General features: G+C 42.1%; 1 protein-coding gene and 1 long non-coding RNA gene across 8 annotated transcripts in view; one reads left to right on the top strand and one right to left on the bottom strand.

The window, feature by feature from the left end:
* Positions 1 to 15,559, top strand: part of SHANK2 (SH3 and multiple ankyrin repeat domains 2) — a 498,212-nt gene that overhangs the window by 131,791 nt on the left and 350,862 nt on the right. For all 7 annotated transcript variants that reach the window (XM_078383277.1, XM_020782848.3, XM_072985922.2 and 4 more), the window contains one exon: positions 13,811 to 13,877. In XM_078383277.1, the coding sequence (XP_078239403.1) occupies positions 13,811 to 13,877 (67 nt within the window). The remainder of the gene's footprint in view (positions 1 to 13,810; positions 13,878 to 15,559) is intronic.
* On the bottom strand, positions 1,454 to 4,010 carry LOC140702617 (uncharacterized). The gene is made up of 2 exons (XR_012081838.2): positions 2,072 to 4,010; positions 1,454 to 1,683 (listed from the first exon to the last, which is right to left on the bottom strand). It is a non-coding gene; the product is annotated as an uncharacterized LOC140702617 (long non-coding RNA).

The raw sequence follows: 15,559 nt of genomic DNA, 5'->3' as shown, positions 1-15,559 counted from the left end.
TCGAGGGATCAGGAATCGTTGTCTGAGGCGGCTCCATCTTTGCCTCCTCATCAACATCCTGATGTTCAAGCTGAGCCTCCATGTTCTCCCACTCCTGACAGGATTGAAGAGGCTGTGCCATCCAGCCCTCATTCTGCCCATTTCAGCCCTGTGAATGCCAGGCGGGCATCAGAGGCTCCTATGTCACCTTCTTCATCTCCAAGGTGTGAATATCCTCCTCGCAAGAAGTCTTCTAAAAGAGACCATTCTTCTTTTGCTCGATGTCAAGGTTCGGATAGAGATCCTTCTTGCCGTCGGAAGAGGCATAGGAGGCACTACTCCAGCCGTTCCCATTCAGCCAGACATCAGTCTAAATATCGACATTGACATTTCAACACCGACACCACTACCTCATCTTCTTCGACCTCAGAGAGGCACCATAGACGTAGAAAGAGATGTTATTCTTCCTCTCCATATACTTCCACTTCTTCATCACCCTCTCCACTTTGACGTCAACATTCTTACGACATTGAATCGTTGAAAGCACTGAAGACACCAGCCAAGCCTGCCTCCACGTCGACATCGATCTCCAAAGACATCCAGCGGGCCACTCATTGTTCCCAGGAACATGCTAATGTTCAAATGGTACCATCTGAGGAAGAGGATATGGTTGGTGATTCTGACCAGGGAAACAAACTTTTTTCTCCTCAACAAGAACAATCACCTATAAAGGTTGACTCTTTTGAGTCAGATACTGGAGACCCCCATCCCTCTTCACCTTCGGAGGATTCTTCCTCATATGTGCAGATGGTGGCCAGGATGTCCAGGTCTCTGAAGATGGAGACAGAGACTCCACCCACCCACCCCATTTGATGACTTGATATTTGGGGATATAGATCAGGAGAGATCACAGCCCCTTAGCCTAACCTTTATTTCTTAGTGGATAAATCCGATCAAGGAAGCATGGGATGACCCGTCCGCTCCTGCTTCCATACCTAGGAGAACAGAAAATCTATATCGAGTACATGGGGATGATACTACATTTCTGTCAAAACATCCTGCCCCAAACTCTGTGATTATTCATGCTAACTCCTCTAAAGCTTCCGGACGTCAGCATGTCACTCCTACCAATAGGGAGGGCAGAAAAATAGATGTTTTCAGGAGGAAAATATATAACTTTCAGGCCTTTTTGCTATGAGTCTGCAATTACCAAGCAGCAATGGGCGCATACCAGAAGCAAATTTGGACCAAAGTGCTCCCTGCTTTACAAGTTGCCCCCGAGGATATCAGACAAGACTGCCTTAATGCCTATGCTGAGGCAATGACACTTTCAAAACATCAGCTATTGGCAGCTAGGCATGCTACTGATGCTGCCGCCAAGACTTTGGCCTCTGCTATAGCTATCCGTTGACACGCCTGGCTCAGGGCGTCAGGTATCATTGAAGATGTAAAGAAACAGATTGAAAAACAAGCCTTTGATGCCAAGGGTTTATTTAATGAAAAAACTGACGAATCTCTGAAAAGCTTACATGAGAGTAAAAAGACAGCAAAATCATATACAATACATCAACAGCCCAGGTTCCAGAAACCACAGTGGCAGAAACACCTTCCACAACAGCAATTCCAGCATCAATCTTCTCAGGGATACAAGAACTTTAGAGGTTCCCAAGGTAGATCTTCCCAGGCATCTTCTGCTGCTTCATCCTACAAACAGCAAGCATCAAATAAGCGTCAGTCTTACCGGCCTTCTAACAAAAAGGCCAAGCAGTACCTTTGACTCTCCCACTCTGCTTCAGGATCATCCCACACAACTTGCCCCATTTCACCACAATTGGCAAAAGATCACAAAGGACAATTGGGTTCTAGACATCATCCAGTTTGGCTACAGACTAGAGTTTGTAGAGCTTCCCCCTCTAGGCTATGTAAATGTGACAACATCCAATCCTACCCTGGAAGAGGAAGTTCTCACTCTGCTCCAAAAAGAGGCTATACAGCAGGTCCCTCATCAAGACATAGCCAGAGGGTTTTACTCTCGGTACTTCACAGTGCCCAAGAAGGACCAATTCTAGATCTAAGGGACCGGAACACTTACCTTCATCCACGTTGGTTCCGGATGGTCACACTGGAATCCATCGTCCACCTGCTGAAAAAAGGAGATTGGTTTACAGTCATAGACCTCAAAGATGATTGTGGTGTTCAGGTTGTAACAGACAACACCATGACTATGTACTATATCAACAAGCAGGGAGGAACGAGGTCGATGTCACTACTCTGTCTGTACACCTGTGGGAGTGGTGTTGCCACCATCACACCTACCCAGTGGCAATCCACATCTCAAGATCAGACAACCAGCTGGCAGATGAACTGAGTCGCCTGAAGGGACAATCCCATGAATGGGAGTTGGACAACAGCATATTCCAGATGTTATGCAGAAGATGGGGTCAACCGTCCATAGACATGTTCGCTTCTCACACAAACAAGAAGTGCGACAGGTATGCATCTCGAGTGGGCAGGGGTCCAGGCTCCCTGGGATATGCCTTCATGATACCATGGCGAGAACAAGTTTACCTGTTCCCACCGATTCCTTTGATCCAGCGGAACCTGGTCAAGCTCAAGCAGGAGGGAGCGCAGGCCATCATCATACTCCCTGCTGGCCACGTCAGCCGTGGTTCTCTACTCTGAGAGAGTTGACAGTGGACATGCTGAAGCTTCCTCTATTGTTACATCTTCTGACACAGGACTCGGGGAGCATCCTGCATCTGGACCTGAACTCCCTCCACCATGCAACGTGAAAGATCTGCCAGAAATCAAAGGGGTTATAGAAAGATCTAGAAAACCTTCTATGACTCTATTGTACAAGTACAAATGGAACAATTTCCTAATGTTTACTGCTTCTAGGAACCTCGAAGCTTCACCTGTGTCTCTAAAGACATTGCTGCTATACCTTTGGCATCTCTTTGATCTAGGCCTTACCTTATCTACACTTAAGGTATACATATCAGCAATATGATATTTCCTTTCATCCCAGAGACTCTGAATCATCCTGTCTCTTCTCAAATCATATCAGCAATATGATATTTTCTTTCATCCCAGAGACTCTGAATCCTCCTGTCTCCTCTCAAATCATATCAGCAATATGATATTTCCTTTCATCCCAGAGACTCTGAATCCTCCTGTCTCTTCTCAAATCTGACTTTGAAGGCATTTTTAAAAGGACTGGTCAATACTCGCCCTCCTACTAAACCTCCAGTACCTCAATGGTCCTTAATGTTGGTACTACAGTCTTTCATGAAGCATCCTTTTGAACCCATGGCTTCATGTGATGTCAAACTTCTGTCATTTAAGACTCTTTGTCTTGTTGCAGTTACGTCCGCTAGAAGAGCAAGTGAGATAGCAGCTCTGAGATCTGATGCTCCTTACCTGCAGTTATATAAGGACAAAGTTATGTTGTTCCCAGATGTTTCGTTTTTATCCAAAGTTGTCACAGAATTTCATCTTAACCAACCTCTCTCATTACCTACCCTATTTCCCGATCCTTCGTCTGATGTCGAAAAGATGCTCCATTCCCTCGATGTCAGGAGACCGCTGGCATATTATGCTTCTAGGACAAAAGACTTTCGTAAATCTGAAAGACTCTTCCTGTATTTTCACGGACCGCATAAGGGTTCTCCAGCGTCATCTTCCACTTTGTCCAGGTGGCTCGTCTCCACTATCACTCTTGCCTATGAACTTGTTGGTAAGACTGTGCCTGAAGGTCTTAGAGGACATTCTACAAGGTCCATGGCAACATCTACTGCCTTACTACGTGGTGTGGACATTCCAGACATCTGCAAGGCAGCAACATGGTCCATAGTGTCCACGTTTGTCACCCACTACAGGCTGGACCTTCGGGCGAAGAAGGAGACGAGTTTTGGAAGGGCTGTCTTGACATCTGTCCTGCAGTGATGGTCCTCCTTCTGGTAAGTGAGCTTGCCAGTCACCCATATGTGTGCATTCACAGAGGCCACACTGAAGAAAGAGAGGTTACTTACCTGTAACCATGGTTCTTCAAGTGGACCTCTGTGAATTCACACATCCCCACCTGGCCTCCCCACTATCTGTCACTGTTTATGATATCTCTGAGCTCATGCTCCTAGGGTGGCGGATAAATGGAACTGGAGGCTGCGTGCAAGGGGCAATCTAAACTATATATCTTTTCAGAAAAGCTCTACAAGATTCCGAAGTTCCAGCGCAGGCGCTGATTTCACCCATATGTGTGAATTCACAGAGGTCCACTTGAAGAACCATGGTTACAGGTAAGTAACCTCTCTTTTTTCTTTACTATGTGTTCTTTATTTCCTTTTATTTTAAGTACATGTGTCTTGCTCTATGCTTCTAGTTGAAAAAATGACAAAGAAACAGGGTTCCTTCTTTGAAATAGATATTTGTTTAAGGCTGTATTATATTGCCTGCTCCCAGTGGGCAAGGCGGCAGGGAATCTTCTAACTACAATTGGCCAAAAAGCTGTGAGACACAGAATGTTAATGAAATTTCTAAGTGCTCAGTAGAGAAGGACAGAGGACACTAGGTTTAGTTCCTAGAAATTAAAGGAAGGCTGCAATTTTGGTTGGAATTAGGTACACAAACACCGATCGCTGTGCAGAGGGACCAGCGCGAGTCCTCCCATGGTGCAAGGTAAGCCCCAGGGGACCCCCAAAGCCAGGGCGTATGGTTTTGGGGGCCCCCGCCAGGGTTCTGATGGCTTCTCCTGCACCATCAGAGCCCTGGTGGGGGTGCCCCCAAACCACCCGTGCTCGCTTTAGAGCACTTTGGAGGCTTTTTCTGCCTTTGCAGGAAAAGCCTCCAAAGTGCTCTAAAGTGGGCATGGGTGGTTGCGGGGCACCCCCGCCAGGGTTCTGATGGCTTCTCCTGCACCATCAGACCCTTGGCGGGGTGGCCCAAAACCACCCGTGCCCGCTTTAGAGCACTTTGGAGGATTTTCCTGACTGCAGGAAAAGCCTCCAAAGTTCTCTAAAGCAGGCACGGGTGATTGTAGTGTGAAAAAGCCCCATTGGAACCATCATTTTGCGATGGGTAAAATGAATGCAAAAAACCCATTGTAAAGCAATTTTGTTGTAAAGCAGGGCAACTGTCTAGCGAGGCACCACTGTACGTAATCCTAATTCATGTTTTGTCATAAACTGAAAAAATATTTTCACCTTTTTTGCCATTATCCCATGATACCCTATTACAGCCAGATTTTTAAAAAAATTAAACTGAGATTGATGATTCCTTGGAACCGCTGTCAAGGTCAGGAGGGAGAACTTGCCATTCTTCCATTTAATGTTTGAGTAGTTTTAATAAAAAATGTCTCTCTTTGGAATTATAAAAGATATTTACCATTTCTGTGGCTGAGATTTACTGCTTCACATCAAATATTCTGTCATCTTAATAACTTGTCTCAGTTTTAATAGCTCTGCTTCTTCACTGTTTGAGCACTGAGTGTTAAGAATAAGAGGCCATGTTGCTTAAAATAGATTGTTGTCATTTTATGGTATGAGGTGACGATGAGTCCCTACCACATCTCTAAATGAACATCACAGTATTTGAACTTCTGTGAATGGTTCCTGCCAAAACCATTCTGAATTAAAACAGATGTTTATTTCACACAGTTCCATTGTTATAGAAGGCTTGCAAAAATGTACAGTATACATCGTGAAATCTTGGTATATTCAAATTGCTGTGATTAGATTCAAAATACACATAGTTCAGCTACTTATATTATTGAGAATAACTAGTGTTTTTGTGGAATAGAGCCACTTGTTTAGCATGTCTGTGTGTACAGAATGATTACTCTGAATGAAATCTTAATGATTTATGTTACACTCAGTATTACCAAATGGTTAATTTTCTTTGTATCTTATACTGCAAGATACCCATTGGTATGTATTATCTGCACTACAGGGAATGATGATAATTAATTATAATTATGTGTTGTCAAGGTGATTTTGACTTATGGTGACCCTTTTCAGGGTTTTCTGCATGTACAGTACTCAGATGCTTTCACCTGAAGTCAAAAAGGCTGGAAAATTCCAATTTCCCGCTCTTTCTCCCTGCCTTTTTGGCTTCAGAGGTCTCAAACAGCTTCCTCCAATGTCAGGGGGAAAGACCTTTGAAATCTCCGAAGGCGCTAATCACAGCAGCGGGGACCGCCAGGGAGGTCTCCCAGGGCTTGCCCACCACCATGGGAGACCTCCCTGGGTGTCCCTGCCACTGTGAATGGGTGCCTTCGGAGCTCTCAAAGGGCTTTCCCCCGACATCAGAGGAAGCCCTTTGAGAGCTCTGAAGGCAAAAAGGCAGGGAGAAAGGGCAAGAATTGGACTTTCCAGCCCTTTCCCCCTGCCTTTTTGCCTTTTGAAATGCTGGAATGGATTAATTCCATTCCCATGCATTTCAATGGGAAATGGTACTTCGACTTATGAACTTTTCAATGTATGAACCTCGTTCCAAAACGGATTAAGTTCGTAAGTTGAGGTACCACTGTATCAGAGTCCCACACAGTCCAGGGAGAAAGGTCCAGACTAAACAGCATTCACAAAATGTAAGTCTCTTAAATCCTGTCCAGTGGTATTTCACTCTGGGATTTTTTCCAGAAACAAAAATGTTTTCCGTCTCACTGTCTCTCTTTCGGCCTTGAACCAGCCTGTTGTTTAAGAGTCAGTTTCGTTTTTGAAGAAGCAGGCTGGTAAGCAAAACTCGCCACTCCTTGTCTTCTTTCGGCCAGATATTTTCACTCTGATTTCTGATTTAATGGGGTTGTTCATAAATCAAAGGCTTCAGTTTACTTTGTTATTACTTATTTTCAATGCCATATTGCTTGTTCTCCTCTCCACCGGTGGGGGGGGGGAGTTACTCACAGCTCACTGCCAAAATGATTCACGCATCTGATCTGTGCTCGGGTGAATTTTCAGAGGGAAGAAATACCAGGTTGCTGCCCAATCTTCCTCCTTCTGTTGCTCACCAACTGGTTCAGAGAGGCCTCCCCTAGTCTCCCCCTCAATCCCTCATTTCTAGAGGGACCCCAGTCCGGCTCCCTTTTCCAGGGAGCTACAACGAAGCCCCACCTCCGGAAGTGAGAGCTGGACCATAAAGAAGGCTGACCACCGAAGAATTGATGCTTTTGAATGGTGGTGCTGGAGGAGGCTCTTGAGAGTCCCCTGGACTGCAAGGAGAACAAACCTATCCATTCTGAAGGAAATCAACCCTGAGTGCTCACTGGAATGACAGATTCTAAAGCTGAGGGTCCAATACTTTGGCCATCTCATAAGAAGCGAAGACTCCCTGGAAAGCAAAGACTCTGTTGGAAAGTGTGAAGACAAGAGGACAACAGAGGATGAGATGGCTGAACAGTGTCACTGAAGCTATCAACATGAATTTGGCCAAACTCCGGGAGGCAGTGGAAGACAGGAGGGCCTGGCATGCTCTGATCCATGGGGTCACAAAGAATTGGACACAACTTAATGACTAAACAACAGCATCCCATCAGAGTTGTCTGACTCCATTCCAAAATCACTATGCATTACATTTCCCCAAGTTCTCTTCTTTCTGCTCATTTGGTCAGTCTTCAGAGCAATGCTAGCCAGTTAGTGAAAGCTACTTTGGCTCCTCTCTCTTCCATTTTTTCATTGTAATGTCTATAATTTTGCTATGAAAGACCCTTTAGACATTACTGATGTCTGCTAGTGCTATTTGTTCCTTGTTAATAGATCACAGTAGAACATGTAGAGAACATGGCTTTTTAAAAAATGAAGTAACAATGTCTTCACTTATTTATCCCTTTTTTCAACCAGTTTTCATCAAGCAACCCATAGCGTTCATAAAATTTTATTTTGAAACTTTATGAATTTGAGTTTTAACCAAGATAGGTGTATGACAAGATGTGGGAAAGAGAAGAGGTGAATGAGTTGAAAAAACACATTTAAAACTGCTAGGGTATGGACCACAAACAAGCTCTCACAGATAGATAGTGTTCTAAGTTCTCTAAATGTGAGGACTGAAATGGGCAAAGAGAAGGAGCAATCCAATCTGCCTCAGGAGAGCAAGCAAATTCTTGGCTGTCTTGGCTCATGGAGGATAGTTTGGCTGGGGGAAGGGTCAAGGCTTGTCTACACAGTTGGGAAGAAATGGACTGAATCCATTTCTAAAATATTCCTAAAATAAGGTTGGTAAAAGTCTGGTATGCCATCTGGTGTGATCCTCACATTCAGATGGCATACGGACCTCAAGTGACCCTATTTGGTCCACAGCAGTTTTCCTCTAATTTGACAAATCATGAAGTGGCTTAATAAGATAGCTACTCCAGGATATTGGCAAATGACTCACTTCCTTGGTTCAATGGAAGTCCCAAGGAAGGGGGGGGGAGTGTGTATTGGATAACGAATATTTACTGCTCTGTTTTAAAAACAAAAAAAGACAAGTGGAAAACTTCATATTGGATGTATTTTTTTAAAACTTCCTCAGCCTCTCCATAGAGCTGAGAAAGTGATTCACTTGTAAATATAGTGAAGTGGTTCTCTTCTTCAGCTACTTCACAATTTTAACAAATTAGATAAAGGCTCATTTTTGGTGCATTCACAGCAATCATATGCACCAGAAATGGACCAAACCAGAGCAAAACTACCTACACAAAAAGAGTAGAAAACACAACAAAGGCCCAAAAGGTGCAAGTAGAAGTGCTCTGAGGACAATTTAATATTGCTCCAACAATTATGTAATATGATTGCTGTCAAAAGGAGTGAATCAAACAGCAGGATAATATTCATCTGATCACACCCTCAGTCAGGCTGATTCAAGAACACAGATGGGTTGAATGTGGTTATCTTAAGGTTGTAATAATGGAATTTTGAGAGGGGGGTTGCTACAAATCTCATAATTCTCCCTTCCAGGAGTTCCACCTGACATATAGGCCCCTAAATGTGAATCACCTATGAGAAATGCCTTAACTGGAAGGCTTTTTTGCCTTCTTCCACCTGACTTCCTGTTCAGAAAGGAAGCTGCCCCACCGCTAGCTGGAAGCTTCTTTTTTGAATAGGAAGCTAAGTAGAGATAGGCCTATCTAGGCCATGAAGCCTTCAAGCATAGCTCTTTTTTCACAGGAGACTGAGCAAAGTCTGCCCAGTGGTGGCAATTTTCAGTAATTAAAGACTTCTCCCTCCCATAACCCAATGCCAATTGGTTCCCAAAAGTGAAAGGGGTTACTTGGGACCAAAAAATTGTCTTGGTTGGTAACATAATCAGCCTTATTTTGCAGAATTTAGATAAGCAGAATTTTCACCACTGTGATATAAAGCAGCTTTTTACTGTCAAAACATGTATTTTTCCAGAAGTTTTTATTTATTAGTATGTATTCAGAAAAAACAAGAGAAACATCTATCTTTGACCCTGGCACACCATTTCTCAGCATTTCCCTCCCTCAATTGATTACATCAGCAATTGGTCAAGACCCATGATTAACATGTATCATAGTTAATGGGCCAACAAGTACATTAGGTGAATACTTACGGCACCTTTACAATGGAGAGCAGACTCATCAGATGATTTACCAGTACTGTATTTATATAGTGATTTCTATTACAATTTAGCAAGAATGTGTCTAGACTAACTAGAGCTATATGCCTAATTCTAAGTCCAAAGGCACTGCAGCCTAAGTCCTTGAACACCAGCCTAAGTCTTATGGCAAATTACTTTTTGGAACTTGTTCAAATGTGACAGGAAGGAAACAAGAAAGACAAGCACATCTGTGCACACACTCTTAGATGCATGAAATGCCATTACACTTGGATGGTACCTTTTCTCTTTTCTGCTAAACTTTTTTAGTTGTAAAATTAAAAATAGCAAAAAGTTTGTTTGTTTGTTAGTTTATTGTTTTGCCTTATATAGTGCCTCATAGTGCTAGAGCACACATAATTATGGAAATTAAACTTTGCCACCCAGTGAACTGGGTACTCATTTTACCTAGCTCAGAAGGATAGAAGGCTGAGTCAACCCTGAGCTAGCTATCTGAGCCCATCGGGATTAAACTCTGGTCGTGAGTAGAAACTTGATTACATTACTGTAGTATAATCACTGTGCCATGGGGCTTGTGGTTGGACAGCAATTTCGCAAAGTTAAAACTGAAGCTAGAAATTTGTGAACGTTTGCAGATTTTTAGTAAGATGTGTTTCTGCAGCAACATGATGGCAGAAATCCAGTTTTGTAAATGACACCTGTGCAAGAATGATGATGTCTTCCTCCTAAAAGAATCTGTGATTCTCCAGGCAAACATGAAAGGTGATGAGATTGCAGCTTGAGATTGATAAACAAATAGTTATTTTGAGTGAGTTCAGCTCTTCAGAGTTTGATGAACTGCACCCAAGAGTATTGAAGGAACTGGTAGATGAACTCTTAAGAACCACTGTCTGTTATCTTCTTGAAATCATGGAGGATGGGTGAAGTGCCAGATGACTGGAGGAGGGCTAATGCTGTCCCTATCTTCAAAAAGGACAGAAAGAAGGAACCTGGGAACTAAAGACTGAACAACTTGACATCATGCTTTTGATGCCTTTTGTGCATATTATTGAGAACTTTGTGCCCACTATTGAGAACTGTGTGACCTGCCCCATTAGCAAGATCCACACACCAGCGCCATTAATAACATCAAGCCTAATAACATCAAAAAGTGACAGGGCCACATGGCAGAGAAAGACAGTTCAGAACTATATGTGGGGGATAAACACCGTGGGATTTTCTAAAAAGTTTTTCTTTTTTCTAGTACATAAATAATTTAACTCTACAATTTGGGTTTTTTTAGTTATTACATTGTAATTGGTTTTTGTATGCTTATTTTATGTATTCTATTATATATATATATATATATATATTACTACACTATATTCGATTTATGTATTTTTATTTTGTTATTTAAACTGTTTGTACTAATTTAGGGTTTCCCCCTTTCTTTGATATGGAATGGAAGGCCTGCTCTCCCAGCGAGGGACCTCTGAACATTTCTGTGATCACGGGTAGAGGGAGATATGGCACTGGCACAGTCCCTACTCGTGTTAGAAGAATGATGAACAGATGCTTGAAGGCTGTTTATTGTTCTGAGACTGTGATCAACGGTCAATATTGAGGTAGTCAGACCAGCCAGCCCTCCATTCTAAAACTGGTGCTGTTGAATGCCAGGTCTGTGTCCAATAAGGCCCAGGTGATTTACGATCTTATCCTGGAGGAGGATGCAGACCTGGCATGCATAACCAAAATGCGGATTGGCGGAGAGGGGGGTCCCACCCTTGCACTCGCCTGTCCACCCGGTTATGCTGTCCAGCACCAGGGTAGACTGGATTATATATAAAATCAGCTTGGAGGTTGCAGGGAATGCTTATGAAATTCATGAATGACACAAAATTGGGACAAATAGATAATACTCTGAAAAACAGAAACAAAATTCAAAAGGAACTTAATAGGCTTGAGCACTGGCCTAAAAAATCATTGAAATTTAACAGGGGTGAGTGCAAGGTTCTACATCTAGGAAAAAGAAATGAAATACACAGTTACAAGATGGAGAATGCTAGTTTAGTAACACAATATATGACATTTTAGAATTGTTGTAGATCACAAACTGATTATGAGCCAATAGCACAACACAGCTGCAAAAAAGGCCGATGCTATTTGAGGCAACATTAGCAGAAGTATAGTCTGCAAATACTGTGAGGTATTACTCACTCTATTTAGGACTGGCTAGGCCTCATCTAGACTATTGTGTCCAGTTCTGGACACCACGGTTTGAGAAAGATACAGACATATTGGAACAAGTTCAGAGAAGGGCAGCAAGGAAGATTAGGAAAATGGAAATAAATTCCTCTGGGCAAAGACTGAAAGACTTGGGCATGTTTAACCCTGAGAAAAGAAGATTGAAAGTAGCTCTGAAAACCCTTTTCAAATAGTTGAAAGGTTGTCATCCAAGGGGTGCAGATGCATATTAATGGACTGAAGTTTCAGGAAACCAGATTTTGGCTGAATGTCAGGAAAAACGTCCTAACTATTAGAGCAGTAAACCAATGGAACCAAGTAGATCAGGAGGTGGTGAGTGCTTCAGCACTCTAAGGTACACACTTGTGCAACTCTTCGCCACTCTGTGCAGGGCTCCTCTGCATGGTGGAGGAGCCCTGCATGCATGGCAATCATTTCCAGACCTTTTGGTTGCAAATGAACCCCTGGGTGGTGGAGTAGCATGCATGCAGGGACAAAGTTACATGCTCAAGGGGCAGAGCCCCACCAGCGGGTCTGAAAATTAGAGGAAACATTGATTGGAGGCATTCAAGAGAAAACTAGAACCATTTATCAGATATACTTTGATTTGGATTCCTGCTTTGAGCAAGGGGTTGGAGTCAGTGGCTTTTTAGATCCCTTCCAACCCCATTATTCTTTCATTCTATGTCACTGCCAGGGGAGGTTGCCACCAGCTGAAGAAGTCCTAATTCTGTTGCAGGGCTTGCCTGACTTGTGTGTAATGACATCGATTACAGGCAAGTCAGGTGTTTTCCAGGATCAAAGCAGGAACTCTTTGATTACTGGGAATCTCTCCCTACTGGTGTCATCTTTGCCCCTATGCAGGTGTAATATATAACAGGACTTTATTTATTTACAGTTTGTATTCATTATAAATAGGTTATCCTGTTTCTTTAGTTTCTTCTTTGATTTCTTGTTGATAGAAGAATATAGGTGTATATTAAGTAAATTAATATTTGGTGATTTTTTTTGGCCCCCATGTTCCTCCTAATAGTGCGGCCAACAGGAGGAAGTAGATGAATCTTCACTTGCCCAAATAAATCTTGAGCTGTAAAAGCATATGCTTGTTGATGTTAAAAGCATGCTCTGTAGACATCAAGACCATCTTTTCATAAGGTGTGAGATTGAAGAAGCTTTTTCATGCTGCATTTGAACATATCTAATTGTACATGATTTATTTATTTATTTATTTAGTATTGTTTATAGACTGCCTGTCTCCCAACAAGGGGATGCAATTAATTGTTAAAACAATTAAAACACATAAAAAGCAATTACACTAATACAGTGGTACCCCGAATAGCGAGGTTAATCCGTTCCGGATTAACCTTCGCTATACGAGAACATCGCTGTGCGGGTAAGGAAAGCCTATTGGAACGCATTAAACTTAGTTTAATGCGTTCCAATAAGCGTGCAAACTTACCCCTCCAGCGATGTTTTCGCATCCGGCGGCCATTTTGGAGCCGCTGATCAGCTGATCGGCGGCTCCAAAATGGCCGCCGGAGCCCCAATCGTCGCAAAGTGAGTGTGGCGATTGGGGCAGATCCGTATAGCGATCCCCAAAAAGGGATCGCTATACGGATTCTTCGTTAAACGGTGCGCTCGTTAAGCGAGGCACCACTGTAATTAAAAATACATTGTTATTAAAAGCATTTAATGACTTGGATGAGGGGCTGCAGTTAAATAGGTTTGCTTTAAAAGCAAACTGATTTAACGAAAAATTAGCAACCTGTGTCTCAGTCATGGTTATTAAAAGCCTGCCTGAAGAGGTGGATCTTCAGCTGTTGGCAGAAGAATATAAGAGAGGGTAAGTTTCAACAGGTAGCCAATACAGTTGTTGTACGAAAGGTGTTACATGTTCCCTATAACTGCCCTTAAGTCAGCAGTCTGGCAGCAGCATTTTGAGTTAGCTCATGTTTCCTAACCATCTTCAAAGGTAGCTTCAAGTACATCATGTAACAGTAATGACTTGACATTGACTTATTTATTTGTTTTGAACTCATCTCACTAGTCTGTCATCTTTCAGGTGGCAATAATTGCAGGAAATTTTGAGCTTGCTGAATATATCAAGAATCATAAAGAAACCGACATAGGTAAGTATAATATTTATCAGTGTGATAACTGCCATTCAATACAGTGGTGCCTCGCTTAACGATTGCCTCGTTTAACGATGTATTCGCTTAGCGATGAGGTTTTAGGAGCGATCTTGTGCTCCATTTAGCGATGTTTCCAATGGGGGAATTTCGCATAGCGATGTTCGGGACCTTGCTTCGCTTAGTGATGACAGTTTAGGTCCCCCTGTTTCGCTTAGTGATGTTTTTGACAGCTACGTTTTCACTATTTTTAAAAGGTGTTAAATGGGTTAAAAAGGTTTAGAGTGCTTGAAATCATTAGTGCACTTAATAAACCCTTTGTTAACCAAATTTGGCTTCCTTCTGACTCTTTTTGAATTTTTGGTGATTTTTTTCTCCCCCGTTGAAATGCATTGAAAAGGTTTCAATGCATTCCAATGGGGGAACCGTGTTTCGCTTAGCGATGTTTCCTATGACGATTTTCGCTTAAGGACAGCAATCCGTTCTCATTGGAATGGATTATCCAGTTTTCAATGCATCTCTATGGGAAAACACGTTTCACTTAGCGATGTTTTCCCATAGCGATGAATTTTTTTGAACCAATTAAAATTGTTAAGCGAGGCACCACTGTATTCTCTAGCAATTACTATAGTTAAGCAATTATAGTAAAGCATTCCAGTTGTAAGTGCATAAGTTTCATATGTAATGTATTTGTGATACAGAGGAGATACACATTGTTTCCATTTCATAATTTGTGAAGAGACGAGGAAAACAGTTCTAAAAAGGTACTTATTTTATAAAATATGGACCCTCAGCAAAAATATAAAAATTCTAAGAACATTGTCACATGTCAGTTGTCTGCAGTCAGCATACTGCATAAGAGCTCCACTCTTAACAGATGAAACACAATCTGGAGATATAATTTTTTTATGTTCCAGTATCATGAAGCTTCCTTGGAGGAGGATGGATCTTAAAGATTCTGAAGAACAAGGTCATATAGAGCTGACAGGAGAGGAAGTCTGGAAAAAAATAAGCTAAAAATTCTTACCACTACATCTAAGCAACATTAAAATTCAAAAGTGAAATTTCTGAATTTAACTAAAATATGCAATCTGTTTCTAAATTAGTGTCCCTACCAGAGGACTGGAAATGAGCTAACATAACACTACATTTAAAAATGAATACAAAGGGGAATCCCAGAAAAGTACATGAACATTAATATGTATTTTGTGGTAAATTTGTGAAAAGCAGTACTGAAGATAAAACTGACAATTAAAAGAAATGGTATTGCTGAAGAAACTGAAGAGGCATTAAATAACATTGAGTGCCTGCCTGTCTTGGAAGAGTTGGACAGCAAAACAACTTTAGCAGAAATAAATGCGGCCTTGGATTCCCTTGCCTCTGGCAAGGCACTTGGAAAGGATAGCATCCCTGTTGAAGTGCTGTAAAGAGATCATCACCATAGAGCTGTACAAAATCTTTTGTCTTTGCTGGAGGGAAGGTGGAGTACCACAGGACATGAAGGATGCAAACATTAACATTGTCACATTGTATAAGAACAAAGGTGAAAGGAGAGACTGCAATAACTACCATGGCATCTCTCTTCTCAGTGTGTTGTGCTAAAGAGGCTCCATATGCTTGCAGACAGAGTCTATCCAGAATCACAGTGTGGATTTCAAGCTAATAGATCCAGCATTGACATG

The sequence above is a fragment of the Pogona vitticeps genome, chromosome 1 (assembly GCF_051106095.1).
Source record: "Pogona vitticeps strain Pit_001003342236 chromosome 1, PviZW2.1, whole genome shotgun sequence".
Taxonomy (NCBI): Eukaryota; Metazoa; Chordata; class Lepidosauria; order Squamata; family Agamidae; genus Pogona; species Pogona vitticeps.
The sequence above is the reverse complement of the archived record's forward strand: the minus strand, read 5'-3'. Positions and strand labels throughout refer to the sequence as shown.